At 40.3% G+C, this 13,345-nt stretch overlaps 1 protein-coding gene across 8 annotated transcripts in view; it reads left to right on the top strand.

Moving 5' to 3' along the window:
- Positions 1–13,345, top strand: part of LOC117945826 (thrombospondin type-1 domain-containing protein 7A) — a 143,358-nt gene that overhangs the window by 50,833 nt on the left and 79,180 nt on the right. For 4 of the 8 annotated variants that reach the window (XR_004656905.1, XR_004656908.1, XM_034873533.1 and 1 more), the window contains exons 3-6: positions 3,199–3,447; positions 4,342–4,526; positions 8,270–8,338; positions 11,094–11,249. Coding sequence is in view for 3 of the 8 variants with exons in the window: in XM_034873533.1 (XP_034729424.1) it covers positions 3,199–3,447; positions 4,342–4,526; positions 8,270–8,338; positions 11,094–11,249 (659 nt within the window). In the remaining 5 variants the exon portion in view is untranslated. The remainder of the gene's footprint in view (positions 1–3,198; positions 3,448–4,341; positions 4,527–8,269; positions 8,339–11,093; positions 11,250–13,345) is intronic. The other 4 variants (XR_004656907.1, XR_004656909.1, XM_034873534.1 and 1 more) reach the window with 2 other exon arrangements.

Here is a 13,345-nt window from a genome sequence, read left to right as displayed (position 1 = left end):
GAGGTGTTTTAATCTGCAAAGACACAGGACTTGAAGGAAGAAAAGAAAGAAAAAACATACTCGGCTCATACATTTCCTCATTTATACAGAACATCTGAGTTGCTGGAGGTGGAGTGTGGTGTCAACCTCTAAATGAGAAGTTTCTAAATGAAGCAGAGCTGTAATTAGCACTAATAGCTCGTCAGCTGTAGCGCCTCAAGGGGGAAGACATCCAGACTGAGTATCAGAAAGCAGTCGGCTTTAGTTAGAACCAAATTCTAATGATTTGGAAAGGACCCAAAGAGAAGACTGGTTATTCATTACATCTACTATAAATGCCATTTGGATAATCAAAAGATGTGTGTGACTGATTGATCCGAGGTTGGTTTGGTTGTCTTAAGAGTTAACGATACCATGCCACAGCACTCTTGTTTCAGTGCTAATGTGAAACTGATAATGCAGTCAGTGTGCTAATGAGAGTAGCTAATGACAAAATGTGTCACAAGTCAAGGGCAGATAGTTTAGAGGGAAGGTATGCGATACCACTTGTAGTGTGAGATATCTGTTCAACTGACATATTCAAACCTCAAACCGTGGCTTTAAGGCATCTTGGCCCATTGATACTTAAATGGCAGTGAGAGGTAACTGAATGTAACGCCACTGCAATGAGGCGTCAGTAAGATGCACACTGCAGGAGTCTGTTTGGGGTCACTGTTTGGGGTCAAATTTCCATTGCACTCCATTATAGACAGAATACCAGCTGAAATCAGTTGCATTGTTTTTTTCACCAGGACAGCAGTTTTTAGATTACATTATGTGCTTATATAACTGCAAAAGGGTTCTCCGATGTTTTCTCAGTTAGTTTTTTAACACGATATCAGATTAGTAAACAAAATGTGTCTTTGGTATATTGGATGAATGGTTGCCTATAATGGGCAATGTAAATATTGCATTAAAGATCAGCCACCCACTCAGATCAGTTGGTATTCTGTCTATAATGCAGTGGAATACAAATTTGTAAGTGACCCCAAACTTTTGACCGGTAGTATATGTAAATATGTATCTGAATCTGTGACCAGTTGATGCCAGAATATAACATACTGATAACAGGATCGACCTTGGGAGAGTTGTAAGGCTGGTTTCAGCTTCTTAAATGTTCATATTTGCTGCTTTTCTCTGTTTTGTATAGTCTTTTCTCCCAGCAGAACAATTATTGTTTGGTGTAGTTGAAGGTTGTAAACACTACGGACAGAGCTGCCAACTTTTCCCCAAACCTTGGAGTGAGATTTCGGGGGTCCGACCCATATTTTGCCGCGTACAAAGCTATTTCTTTGGGTCTTTATCCTTCAGGGTTTAATTGGGATTTGTTATATTTGTGGGGGATGGGGCTCTCCCTAAGGGGGTCTGGGGGATTGCCCCCCCAGGAAAAAAAAAAGAAAAATAAACCATTAAATGGCCCTTTCTGGAGAGTTTTTTTGCAAAAAAATGTAGAAACCAAGTGTTACATGATATGTCCAAAACTGTAGGGTTAAGAGCCTTTGCATTGTTGTAGATTCAACAGGTTTTAGGGCATTTAGCATTTACATTATTAATTTCTTATGATATAAGAACTGACCCAGACAATGTGCCAAACATAATGAGCCCCATGAAGAGCCAGTAGCATATGTCAGCAACAGCTGACAAGATTTGGGTCTGTGGTGAACAGGTCCAGGGGTCCCTGCCTGGTGTAGGGACCAGGGACCCAAAGTTAAATTAATGTTGAGGGATAAACTAAGACCACTGACATTTTAAAGAATGAGAACCACTGAGTTACATAAATTGTAATCCTTTAACCTTTGTGCCGAGGCTCAGTAATGTTTGGCACTCATCCTCTGTGCCCCACTTACTGTATTTACTTTTCGGGGAAAATAAAGACTAATGTTCATTTTATGAATCATTGAATTAATTATTTACAGTTACATTTAGAGATGCACAGAGGTTAGAGAAGCACAATAGTGGCCCAACGTTGCAGTATCGTATATATAGTATAGTATAGCTCAGATGTGTTTCACCAGATTTCTCATGTTTACAACTTTGTGCACATTCTAAATATAACTCCTCCCATCTCTGTTGTCCGAGATCTGGAGAGTTGTAATGTAGTCTGCTGGGCATGTTATTGCTCCGCTGATATGGTGGATCTCATTCAGACCGTCTGACAGACACAGAGGCCCATTTGGGTCTCTGGTCTCTGACAAAGTTTAGAGGTGGCTGTGTGCTGCTCATTATCAGAGGTCTACGCACAGATGCAACGCGTCACTGCCCCCCCACAGCAGAACGAGTCCACTAAAATGAACTGAAGTTGCTACGCTACCAGCCGCGTTGCTCACCTCTATCTTTACAGAGAGGGCATGGTCACGAAGCGACGAACGGGTCTGTGATACTCAGAGCTCATACCTGAAGCCGGGGAAATGCACATGGGATGGCTCTTCCACAGACAGGGAGGGCTCTTGAACCCCCTCACAGTCTCTGAAAGCACAACTAGTCGATCGCGAGTGGCTCAACAGGTAGATCTATGGATAAACTCATCTTTCAGAAATTTGACCGACCGGGTTACTTCAACGTGAGAAATCGGGGGTGTGGCGTGTGAGCGTGTGAAACCAGTCAAATGCGTGTGTCTCACGGCCAATGCGTGAGAGTTGGCAGCCCTGTACGGAGGATGAACTTTACCACTATAACCCAATCAAATAGTTTGACATGTTGGGAAATGAGCTTATTCTTTTTCTTCGAGAGACTTATATGAGAAGATTGGGCCCTGTTGATACCTATTCATATTTGTACGCTAAATATAATGTTACAGCCAGCAGCCCAGTAGCTTAGCTTAGCTTAGTGCACAGACTGGTAGCAGAGGGAAATAGCTAGCCTAGCTCTAATTACAGTGCCTACCAGCACCTCCAAAGCTCACTAATTAACACCATATATCTTGTTTATGTAATCAATACAAAGACTGGAATGTAAAAACCTCAAGTTATGGTTTCACAGGAGGGTCATGGGTCTGACTCTTTCTTGGCCGGGGGCAGTGACTTCCTGGAGAATGAGTGAATCTACAAGGTCTCCATTACACTGATGAATTGTTCTCCTCTTGTAGTCCTATTTGGGTCATGCTCTGCTTAACACAGCCAGATCAATCTGATAACCAAACCCCTATTCCCTCCTGTCCCCCTCCTCTTAATCCTTTCCCAGCCTGTGCGCACCGAGGGACCTGCCGCTGACCGTCCAGTCCTGCGTCCTCCCCAAGGAATGCCAGTTGACTGACTGGGCCGTGTGGGGCCCCTGTTCCAAAACCTGCATGGACCCCGAGTCTCCCATAGGCAAACGCACTCGCAGCAGAAAGGTGGTCCAGTTCCCGGTGGGCGAGGGGGCGGATTGCACGCTGCTGGAGGAGTCTGAGATGTGTGAACCTCAGGGTGAAGGCGTGCCGCCCTGTGCCACGTGAGTTTCTCCTGATGATGGAGGAGGGAGCCGGGGTGCACAGCGGGGACTGGAAAGTGTAGATGTGCTTTTCATAGCAAAGCACTCGACGGGCGCTCATGTTTCACAGGGATACAATCACATGTTAGATTGTCATAATACCCTCCTCCTCAGTTAAGCTACAACATTGTTAAGACCCTGCCACAATACAAAACACTCTGCAGGGATTTTTTCTGGGCTGCACACTCTTCTTCTTGTTTTCCCTTGAGCCATATCACCAAGCAAATTTGTTCTCTTGGGTGGCGTGTGTGTGTGTGTGAGTGAGAGGGGAGGCAGCATATGGAAATACATTGGTATAAGTGCTTGTGCTGGTGCCCGACACAAACTAAGACACAGGCACAGAGATTCAAACTGTAGGCTCACAGATTGCCTTTATCCCCTCAGTTTCATCCTACCGGTACATTATGTGTACACTGCTATTGACAAAATTCTTACTAATACTCTCATCCTGAAGAGTGTTTGATTTGCTGTGAGATACATTACTTAATTTATTAATTTAGAAATCCATCTTTCAAAATGTTTGATTCCAAGTTTCCTTTTAACATTTTGCATTGTTATCATCAGCTGTGGTAACAAGCCCATACATTTTCATTATGGAACACATGTCCATCATTATATACAAAAATTAAATGTCACTGTGTGCTTCTGTTGGCTAAACTGGTGAGTAAACTGTCCTCATGCCTGAAACTATTTGCACGTTGTACTTCAGTAAACTGAAAGAAAAAAAGAAAAGACGTGATTGGTTGTTACTATGCAACACATATGGAAGTTCTATAGTTAGTAAATATGCAAATGTGGTGAACTCTGACACTATGATACACCCACACAGAACATCCACGTTTCCTTCCTCTGTAGCTACACCTGGAGAAGCACAGAGTGGAGCGACTGCCGGGTTGACACGTTGCTAAGCCAACAGGACCGTCGGCGTAGCAACCTGACAGGGCTCTGTGGGGGAGGCCTGCAGACCAGGGAAATTTATTGCGTCCAAGCCAACGCTGAGCTTCTAAAATACCTCAACGACCTCAGAGAAAAAGACAAAGGTAAAGAAAAAAAAAAGCTCTGTGACGTTAATCCCCTAAAGATGTTGCTATTAACAGAATTTAAATTTTGTTTTGCATTTGTTCAAAATTGACAGCTGGAGTGTTTGTTCTGTCTGTGTTTATTTTCCTGTAACAGCAAGTGTACCAGCTGTACAGACATAAGCTGTAGTTGACACGCTATGACTTAAAAACCAAGAACTCAGTCATTTCCTCCAGACCACTCCTTTTTTTTTCTTCATCTTTACGTTCATTAATGTGAGAAGCTCAAATTTGTTCCTCAAGCTGAAACATTCTCAACCTGTGAGGATGCATCTTCACCTCAGTTTGTGCCCTCCAGAGCAAAATTGCATCTGTTCACGCCTCAACTTAATATGTAATCACACCATCGATAAAACGTGCTGTAAGTTAAATCTGAACACACATTTAGGAGTAGCATTCACCATGTGGACTCTTAGCACAGTGTTCAAGCCCTGAAAGTATTTCTCTATACCACTGGTGGTAAGAAGCAACACTTTGATTTATTTTAAATCATATGTAATTTTCATATGTGAATACATTTTTTATATATTTGTGTTATTTACATTTTTATCAGGAATTATCATGCAGAAATCCTTCGACCAGCAGCTGGTTTTGGATGGGTCTTGAGGACAGTCCAGCTTCGGCCAATATATATTCATGGAAGGTCCCAGGTTGAAATTCCTAAACCAGTTAAAGCCTTTATTGAAACATCTTCTTCCTTGCTAGAAAAGGCTGCTCTTCAGTGTAGCATACCCAATGAAAATGTGTGATCCCCCACATCTGTCTGCCAGTTTTTCCAGGTGTTTCAATTTCAGTCTCGTGTTGTTTTGTCTGCTGCTCTCCTTTATCTTCACGGTCCTCTGTGATTTATATCACAAGTTTGTTAAGGAAATCCCTTTTTGTCAACACATTTAAGCTGTCAACCCTCTTCCTTCGATACTGTAACCAAAGTCAACACCACTGTTACATACGTCAAATGTTACAATGCCATGCAGCACAGCCTAAAAACAAATCAGTTGTACTCTCAAGTGTAACTCAAATAAATTTGATCAAGCGCTATTACATGACAACTTACATTCTCCAAACGCCCACACAGTGTGTAAGATCTGCAGTCCCTTGGTGGATTTGTAGCAGATAATTACACATCAAATACTTGCAGCAGACATAAGCTTACATCTTGACTCATGTCCAAATAGACAATGGCATACATGCTGCATTTGCATTAATAGTCACTGTAGCATGTTCTTTTTATCTTCTGTCTTCAAATATCCCACTGTGGCTACATTGTCAGCTTTAAAGTTTCTGTTTGAACATCCAAACTGCCGTCTACCCGCTGCCATTCTCTCCTTTTAAACCAAACCACGAGTCATTTAGAACAAGGATTTTTCTGCTCTTGTGTCCTGCTGTAAGTGCACAAGCATCCATTTCTGACACTTGTCAAGCCAGCTTAAAGTCAAAGCTGCACTCCTAAAGAGGGTATTAAAGACATTAGCTAAGGCTAGGCTTATGGAGGCCAACAGTGCTGATTGCACAAGTCTAAGAGGAGGTGAGATGCCCGGCCACCACTTGTTCCTCTTTAAGCTCAGTCCATCCATGGTGGTGTTCAATGGAAGTTGTGGATGTATAGAGATATAAGCTGCCTATAATTAACTCTAATTAACTTCATTCACATGTAACGTTTTATTTACATAGACTTGCAATGAGCTCTATTACACTTTATTATTTTTTATATTTCATCTTCTGCTTTTATTATTAACCTAAAGCTATCTTGAAGTGGAATGAATTTTTGATGAATGACTTGTGAAGGGAAAGCCGGCAGTGCATTTCCTATGCTAAAGTATTCTTTCTCAGAGTTTAAATTGATCTGCAGTCCTTTGATTCTCTGTGTATCAACCCTTATCAAAGAATAATGAGTCCCATAGCCAAGACTAAATCAATTGACAGACACTGTTCAGACAAAGCATATTGTATAATATTAGAATGTTTCAGGTATACTTTATGAGATTTTATGTTCTACCTACCTACCTACCTACCTAGAGTACCTATCCATCTTTCTATTGTAACTTTAAGGCGCCTATAACCTCTGTTAAGATACAGTTAAAAAAAAAATCATATACACAAGCATGTGGAAAGCATTGTCGCCAGGTCCGACTGTGCAGGAATGTGTGTGTGTGTGTGTGTGTGAGAGAGTTTTACAGTACACACACATACAAGCATAAAGTTCTTATCTTCTTGGCGCAGGATTTCTCTCCCCTCTGTAGGGGGGAAATCCCCCAGCACACCACGTAGACAGAGAGGTGGTTTGCAGCAACCAGTACTCTCTTTCTCCCCATCTCTCATGGATAGATATCAGCATGCAAGAAGCAGAGGAAGATACCCTCAGGCCAAGATCTGGAATCGGCTTACCACCTCTTAAACCATAACCTTAATCTTTACAGGGAGTAGCGCCAATCTGACCCTTGATCAGCATCGCAGGCTAAGTAACATTAACCGGCACTTCCTCAGCTAAGGCTGTGTAACGTTGGGTTTGGTTTCTGCTCATCTGCTGGAACTTCTGGATCCCTGAAGCTCTCCTCCTAACCCTGTGGGTATTGGCATTTCGCTCACCCTTTTCAGTATTTAAAAAAACTGGACTGTGCCTTAATACTTAATACTGTATTAGGGGAGGTTTTTTTCTTCAAATTCACAAGTTCATAATGACATTACATGTTAGTAAAACACAGTGCAGGCAATTGGAGTGACAAAAGACATGAAAGAAAAATACTTCTTTAGTTTTTTAAATGCACTTTCTATCGGAGAGTTGTACAAAACAATGGTGATCAGTCTCATGACTGTGTGTTAAAAACACAGAGCTAGAGTCAGGATATTAGTAGCTTAGCTTAGCACAACCACTGGAAGCAAAGGGAAACAGCTAACCTACTTCAAACCTCAGATTTTAGTCTTATTTGCACAATGTGTTGTTTGATAAATCTGTACATGAAAAGAAATGTAACCTGCTGAGCTATTTCTTGACCAACAAAGGTTTATTCGTGCACCTGGATTTGGTTTTCATTTCTGTACAAGAACAATAGTGCCAAACCTGGCAGCCTTACAAGACTTTGAGATGCTAAACACAGTCTTTTTTTTTGCCAATGCATTCCAGCTCATAACTCCCCCTAAACCACATAGGCCTACTCATGTTGATGTAGCACTGTTTGTTGGTGTATTTTGAAACGGCTATGCTAGCTGTTTCCTCTGCTTTCAATGTTTATGCTAACCCAATGACATCCTAACTCCTACTCCTGTGACTCACCATAGAGACATGACAGCAATAGCCATCATTTCACCTTAATCTGAGAATAAACCCCACAAATGAGCATAGCATGTTAATCTATTTCTTTAAATGCCTACTATTCAGATAAAAGACTGTACCTTACTTTCAAAATCTCCAACTGATGAGATCTCATGATCACCAAAAGTTATTGTGGCTTTTGATCATAAACCCCAAAATCAATAAACAACAAATAAACTCATCTTCCGCACATAGATAACTAAAGACAGATTTAGTCTTGCTCTCAAAGCTTTTAATTGTAAACAAGCCGAGGATACGAGGCCCAGTTGCTGGTACATTAGTCTCTGCCTGTCTCTTGTGTGCTGTTACCCGTCACTGCGTGTGTTTGTGTGCTAGAGCTCCAGTCTCCCCGGTGTGTGCGTAGCTAATAGCTCTATCTCCCCTGTAATTGCAGCAGGTCAGACCCAAAGACAGCAGAAGCCTAGTGTCCCCCCTCTCCTCTCCATCACCTTCCAGATTACAGGTAGGTGTTTTTAGTCACGCTGATAACGAAGCTGCAGCTCCTTCCTTTGCTTTATTTCTCCCAGATCTCTTTTTTTCCTTTTCCCTTCCTCTTCACTCCCGTTCTCATTGTCAGTCTCCTCTATCCTTGTTCCCTCTCATTTCTGCTACTCTCCTCACCTATCCTGTATTCCTGTTTCCTCTCCTCTTCCTCTCTTCTTTCTTTCTTTCATCTGCTTTCCTAACCTCTCACCTTATCTTTCTTTCATCTATCCTTCCTTTTTCTATTCCCCTCCATCATTCCCTCTCTTCTACTTATGTCTCCTCTTATCCTCTTTCCTTGTTTCTTTCTCCTCATTTCTCCTCTCCTTTTTTACCTTACTTTTCCTTCCCCACTATCCATATTTCCTCTATTTCTTCTTCCCTCGTCTCCCATTTTCTTCTCTATTTTCTTTCCTCCAACATTAATTTTTTAAATCCTGTCCTTGTTTCCTAATATTTGATCTCTGTATTCCTCCTTTCTATTGCTCTTTTCCTCTCTCTGCCCCCTTTCCTCTCCTCTAACCTTGTTTATTCTTCTCATTTCTCCTCTCTTCTACTCTATTCTTGTTTCCTTACCTTTCCTTTCCTTTCCTCTCCTCTCCTCTCTTCCCTTAGCCTTTACTTTCCTATGCTCTCCTCTTTTGAACACAACAAACCATAAAATGAGTAAATGCAATAATAATTAAAATATTGATGTCAACAACACTTTGAAGGTTCTCCCACCACCACTGTGACGCTTTAGAATTAAGCATCTTTATCCTAACTGCTCAGCCTCAGTATTGTTGCCAAATACAACAAAGGAGCAAGTAGTATTACAACAAAGTTATGTCCTGTATTCTCCCATAGAAATCTGAGCAGTAGAGTAGAAGCTTTGAAGGGAATGTAATAAAAACATTGATCCCTCACAAAGAGAATCTGGATAGTGAGACGTTTTCCAGCTTTGCAGACAATAAGCATGAGACATTTTCCCCTTCTGTTGTCAGTTCAGCACAACAGAAGAATGAGCACACTGGAGAGCTCACTGTAAAAGACATAGATAGATTATCTCTAACAGAGAAGCAGGATGTAATGAAAGTTTTTTTCTCTACTCTGTTGGTCCTTAAATTTGTATCCCCAAATAGATTGATGTTAAAAGTTTGAAGTCAGTGTAGTTCTCCTACAAGACGTGGATTAGCAGTGGCTCAGCAAACTCAGTATTTGACTTGCGTGTATTTGACTTGTGTGTATTTGTAAGAGGAATTAGCTATTTTGCATTTCAAAAAGCCCCACTTGTCTTCTTCCCCTGTACAGTAAGGGAATTATGATTCAGCTCCCTGAAACTTGAAGCTCTTAGATGTCTTGTAGGAACAGTTGCAATACAAAAAACAAAAAGTGCCTCAGGTTAACCATTTGAAGAGATTTTATATGACTAAATCACTCAATATTCACCATAAAAAAAGGAAATTTAAAAGGTTTCACATCCTACCTGAAAAGTGGAGATTAATCCATCTTTATCTGCCTGTGGAAATCAGGTTGGCTGAGTCAGTGAGCCCCTTAATTCCCTTCCTTTTTTTTTCAAAGATATAAAAAGTTTTTTAAACCTAATGATTGAATGACTTGTCTTTTATTTTTTAGATGTTTTCTATTATTTACCCTCTATTATTTTTTCAAATGTTATTTTGACCCTTTGTTTTTGTACAAGTAAAACAAACGAGAGATAACATGTTAATTTGTGAGCTTTATAGGTGCTGATAAGTAGAGTTTGTTACCTCTATACAAAGCTGTTTCCCTGTTTCCAGTCTTTATGCTAAGCTAACAGGCTGATGGCTGGTAGCTTCATATTTAACGTAAAGACATGAGAGTGGTATCAAACTCCTTATCTAAATCTTGGAAAGTAATCAAAAAAGAGTTTGATTTATTCCCATAACACATAGATGCCATCTTTTGGGATTTAGTCTTAAAAAGGCTTAAAAACCCCAAACAGACATAGATGTACAGCTTTGGAAGCTACAGTAGTACTACTACTTTAGCACTTCTTTGAAGTGACTCTGACACCAACATACTTATTTATGTGCATGCATACATGCATAAACTCTGTATCTTCAGAAAATGCACACATCAAATTTGTTTGTTGTGGCACAATTTGGCAGAAATGTATTCTGCACAGATGTCACAGAGCTGTGCCACACATGGTAATAGGATCTCTCTTTTTTTATTTTGAGTTCCTTCGTGGGAGTTCAGTCAGGCACGCACTCACCAGTTGCATCATGGAAAGGGCCTTTTAAATCATACACAACGAGGGAAGGAAAGTACAAAATTACACCTCATGAAATAAACATGTGCGAAGACAGTGTCACTATTCTCTTACACCTTTAGTGGTGTATTGTTGCATCCTCTCTCCTGTCTCCGGTGAGTGTCGGCGGGCAAGGCTCCACAATGTTTTATGTTGCCTACAAGGCCCGGCGCGAGATAATCATTGCTAATTTATCATTCTGACGTGCTAACAGGGAGGCGATAAACAAAACCAAGGAATAATAGTGTCTACTTCACAGGCATGTTTTCTTTTGTACTGTGGTGATGAGCTGTTCTCTATAGGGACTCTAATGCCAGGAATAAAAGTAAATAAGCATTTTTTTATATCCTTGTTCCCTTTGATTGTAATGCTGGTGAAAAGAAAAAAATACCAGAATATGATCAAAGTAAAGCAGGTTCATTTGTACTGCTCATTTTTTGTTCCTTTTTGATCATCCGCACAGCCTCCCGCCCTGTGGAAAACAAGCTGTGCAAGGGTCCAATCCCCAACAGGTCCCAGCTGTGCCAAATCCCCTGTCCCATCGACTGTGAGGTGTCGGCGTGGGGTGCCTGGGGCCCCTGCACCTTCGAAAACTGTGATGACCAGGCTGGTAAGAAAGGTACGAAGACATGGTCCCAAAAGATGAAGTCATGGTTATAATTATTTATTTTTAACCTAACTATCTCGGGCCAGTTAAAATATTCAATGTTTTTTATGTTTTCATTGCCTCATCCATCTTGCATTGAGAAACATACTGACAGTTTCACTCTGTGGTAAACAATAACCTCTTCTCTTCATTTCATTCCATTTTCTGTTTGAACCGAAATCCGTCAGCGTGTTAGCGTGTCCTTACCAAGTCTCTTTGTAACCGGTAGGCAATTGACAACATTACCATCAATTCCGTCAACTGACTTTAGTGGTTAAGATAACAGCCGCTACACTGTTCTGCTTTTATAACAGACATGTGCGCTAACTGCTGACACTAGTCATGGCTGTGCATCGCTGCAGTTCATGATGCAGAATGAAACACATTGGGGTTCATGTATGAAACTGCAAACCACATTCATTTACTTGTTGATCAAAGATGTCGGAAGCCAGTTCCAGATCCTCCCTGTCCACTTTAACATTTGGTTGTTCAATATTTGTTGCTCTGCTTTTACAATGTAGTGAATGCTGATTATGCTCTTTATATTAGTTTGTAAACATGATTGTTGAGTCGGAAAGCATTCAGAAAGCTGTAATCTTTAATATTTTTAAGTCGTACCACTAGCTTTAACCCTACTGAATAGCTTTCAGAGAATAACACTGAATAATTAATGATGGAATGTCTCTATTAATAGCAGGTCATCTTGTTAAAAATACACAGGAAACATACTGTTGCTTTGGGTGGTGTTGCAGCCACATTATTAATATATTTTAAATATAAAATGTACCTTTTATCAGTAGTGGATTCATAGTTTAGGAATGTTCTTGCAAACTTACACATAAATTGAATGCGATATATGTGAAAGGGCAATAAGTGATCCACTTTGTGTTCACTGAAGCTTGTAATAATAATATGTTGACTGTTCTACTGTGACATTAATAGAAGTTAAAAACTTCATACTAGAACTAGACGGTCAGGGATTGATTTCTGGCAGCCTGGAGCTCTGTCCATTTTTTTCATATTCTCATGAGTATTAATTAGCTGTCTCAAAAAGTCAGCCATCAAACCAAACTTATCCTCAACATCTATCAGTGGTGGAAGTAGTACTCAGATCCTTTACTTAGGTCAAAGCACCAATACCACAGTTTCAGAATCCCTATTACAAAGAAAAGGACCTGGATTCAAACTCTGTACTTAAAGTAAAATTAGAAGTACTTATTCTGCAGAAAAAGTAGCAAAAACAGTGACAGTAACCTGTGCTATTGAAAATAAAATTTGGAGGGCTTGAGGGGAGGGACAAAGAGGGCGTGGTTTACGGGTATTTTATATAGGCTACTGTACCCAACCTACACTACCGGTCAAAAGTTTGGAGTCACTCACAAATTTCCATTGGACTCCATTATAGACAGAATCCCAGCTGAGATCAGTTGCCTTGTTTTTTTTAACCAGGGCAGCAGTTTCCAGATTACATTATGTGCTTACATAATTGCAAAAGGGTTGTTTAATGTTTTCTTAGTTAGTTTTTTTAAATAATATCAGATTTGTAAACAAAATGAGCATTTGGAACATTGGATGAATGGTTGCTTATAATGGGAAATGTAGATATTGCATTAAAGATCAGCTACCCACCCAGATCAGCTGGTATCCTGTCTATAATAAAGGGAAATGGAAATTTGTAAGTGACCCCAAACTTTTGACCGGTAGTGTAGGTGTTGTGCCCCTTCAAAGGGTCACAAGATAAATCAGAGGGCTCATGAGAGAAGCAGGGTAGAGTATAATGAATAACAATGTTCTGCTACACACATTTAAATTAAGAATTTTTTTCTAAGTTTGGATTTTGCTGTAAACATGTGACAATAAACCCCAACTTGGCACAGTTGTTTTGTGTCTCAAAAGTAACAGCTAAAGCTGTCATATATATGTAGAGGAGTAACAAGTACAAACCGTTCTTCTGATATGCAAAGAAGTATAAAGGACTTGTTGTGTAAATTACTCTTGTTGAGAGAAAGTGTTCTGTAATTATATTGTTGGTAGAGTTATTGTGTTTCTAAATGTCAAACAGTTTGTGG

This window comes from Etheostoma cragini, chromosome 6 (genome assembly GCF_013103735.1).
Source record: "Etheostoma cragini isolate CJK2018 chromosome 6, CSU_Ecrag_1.0, whole genome shotgun sequence".
NCBI lineage: Eukaryota > Metazoa > Chordata > Actinopteri > Perciformes > Percidae > Etheostoma > Etheostoma cragini.
This window is presented reverse-complemented; position numbering and strand designations above follow the sequence as displayed.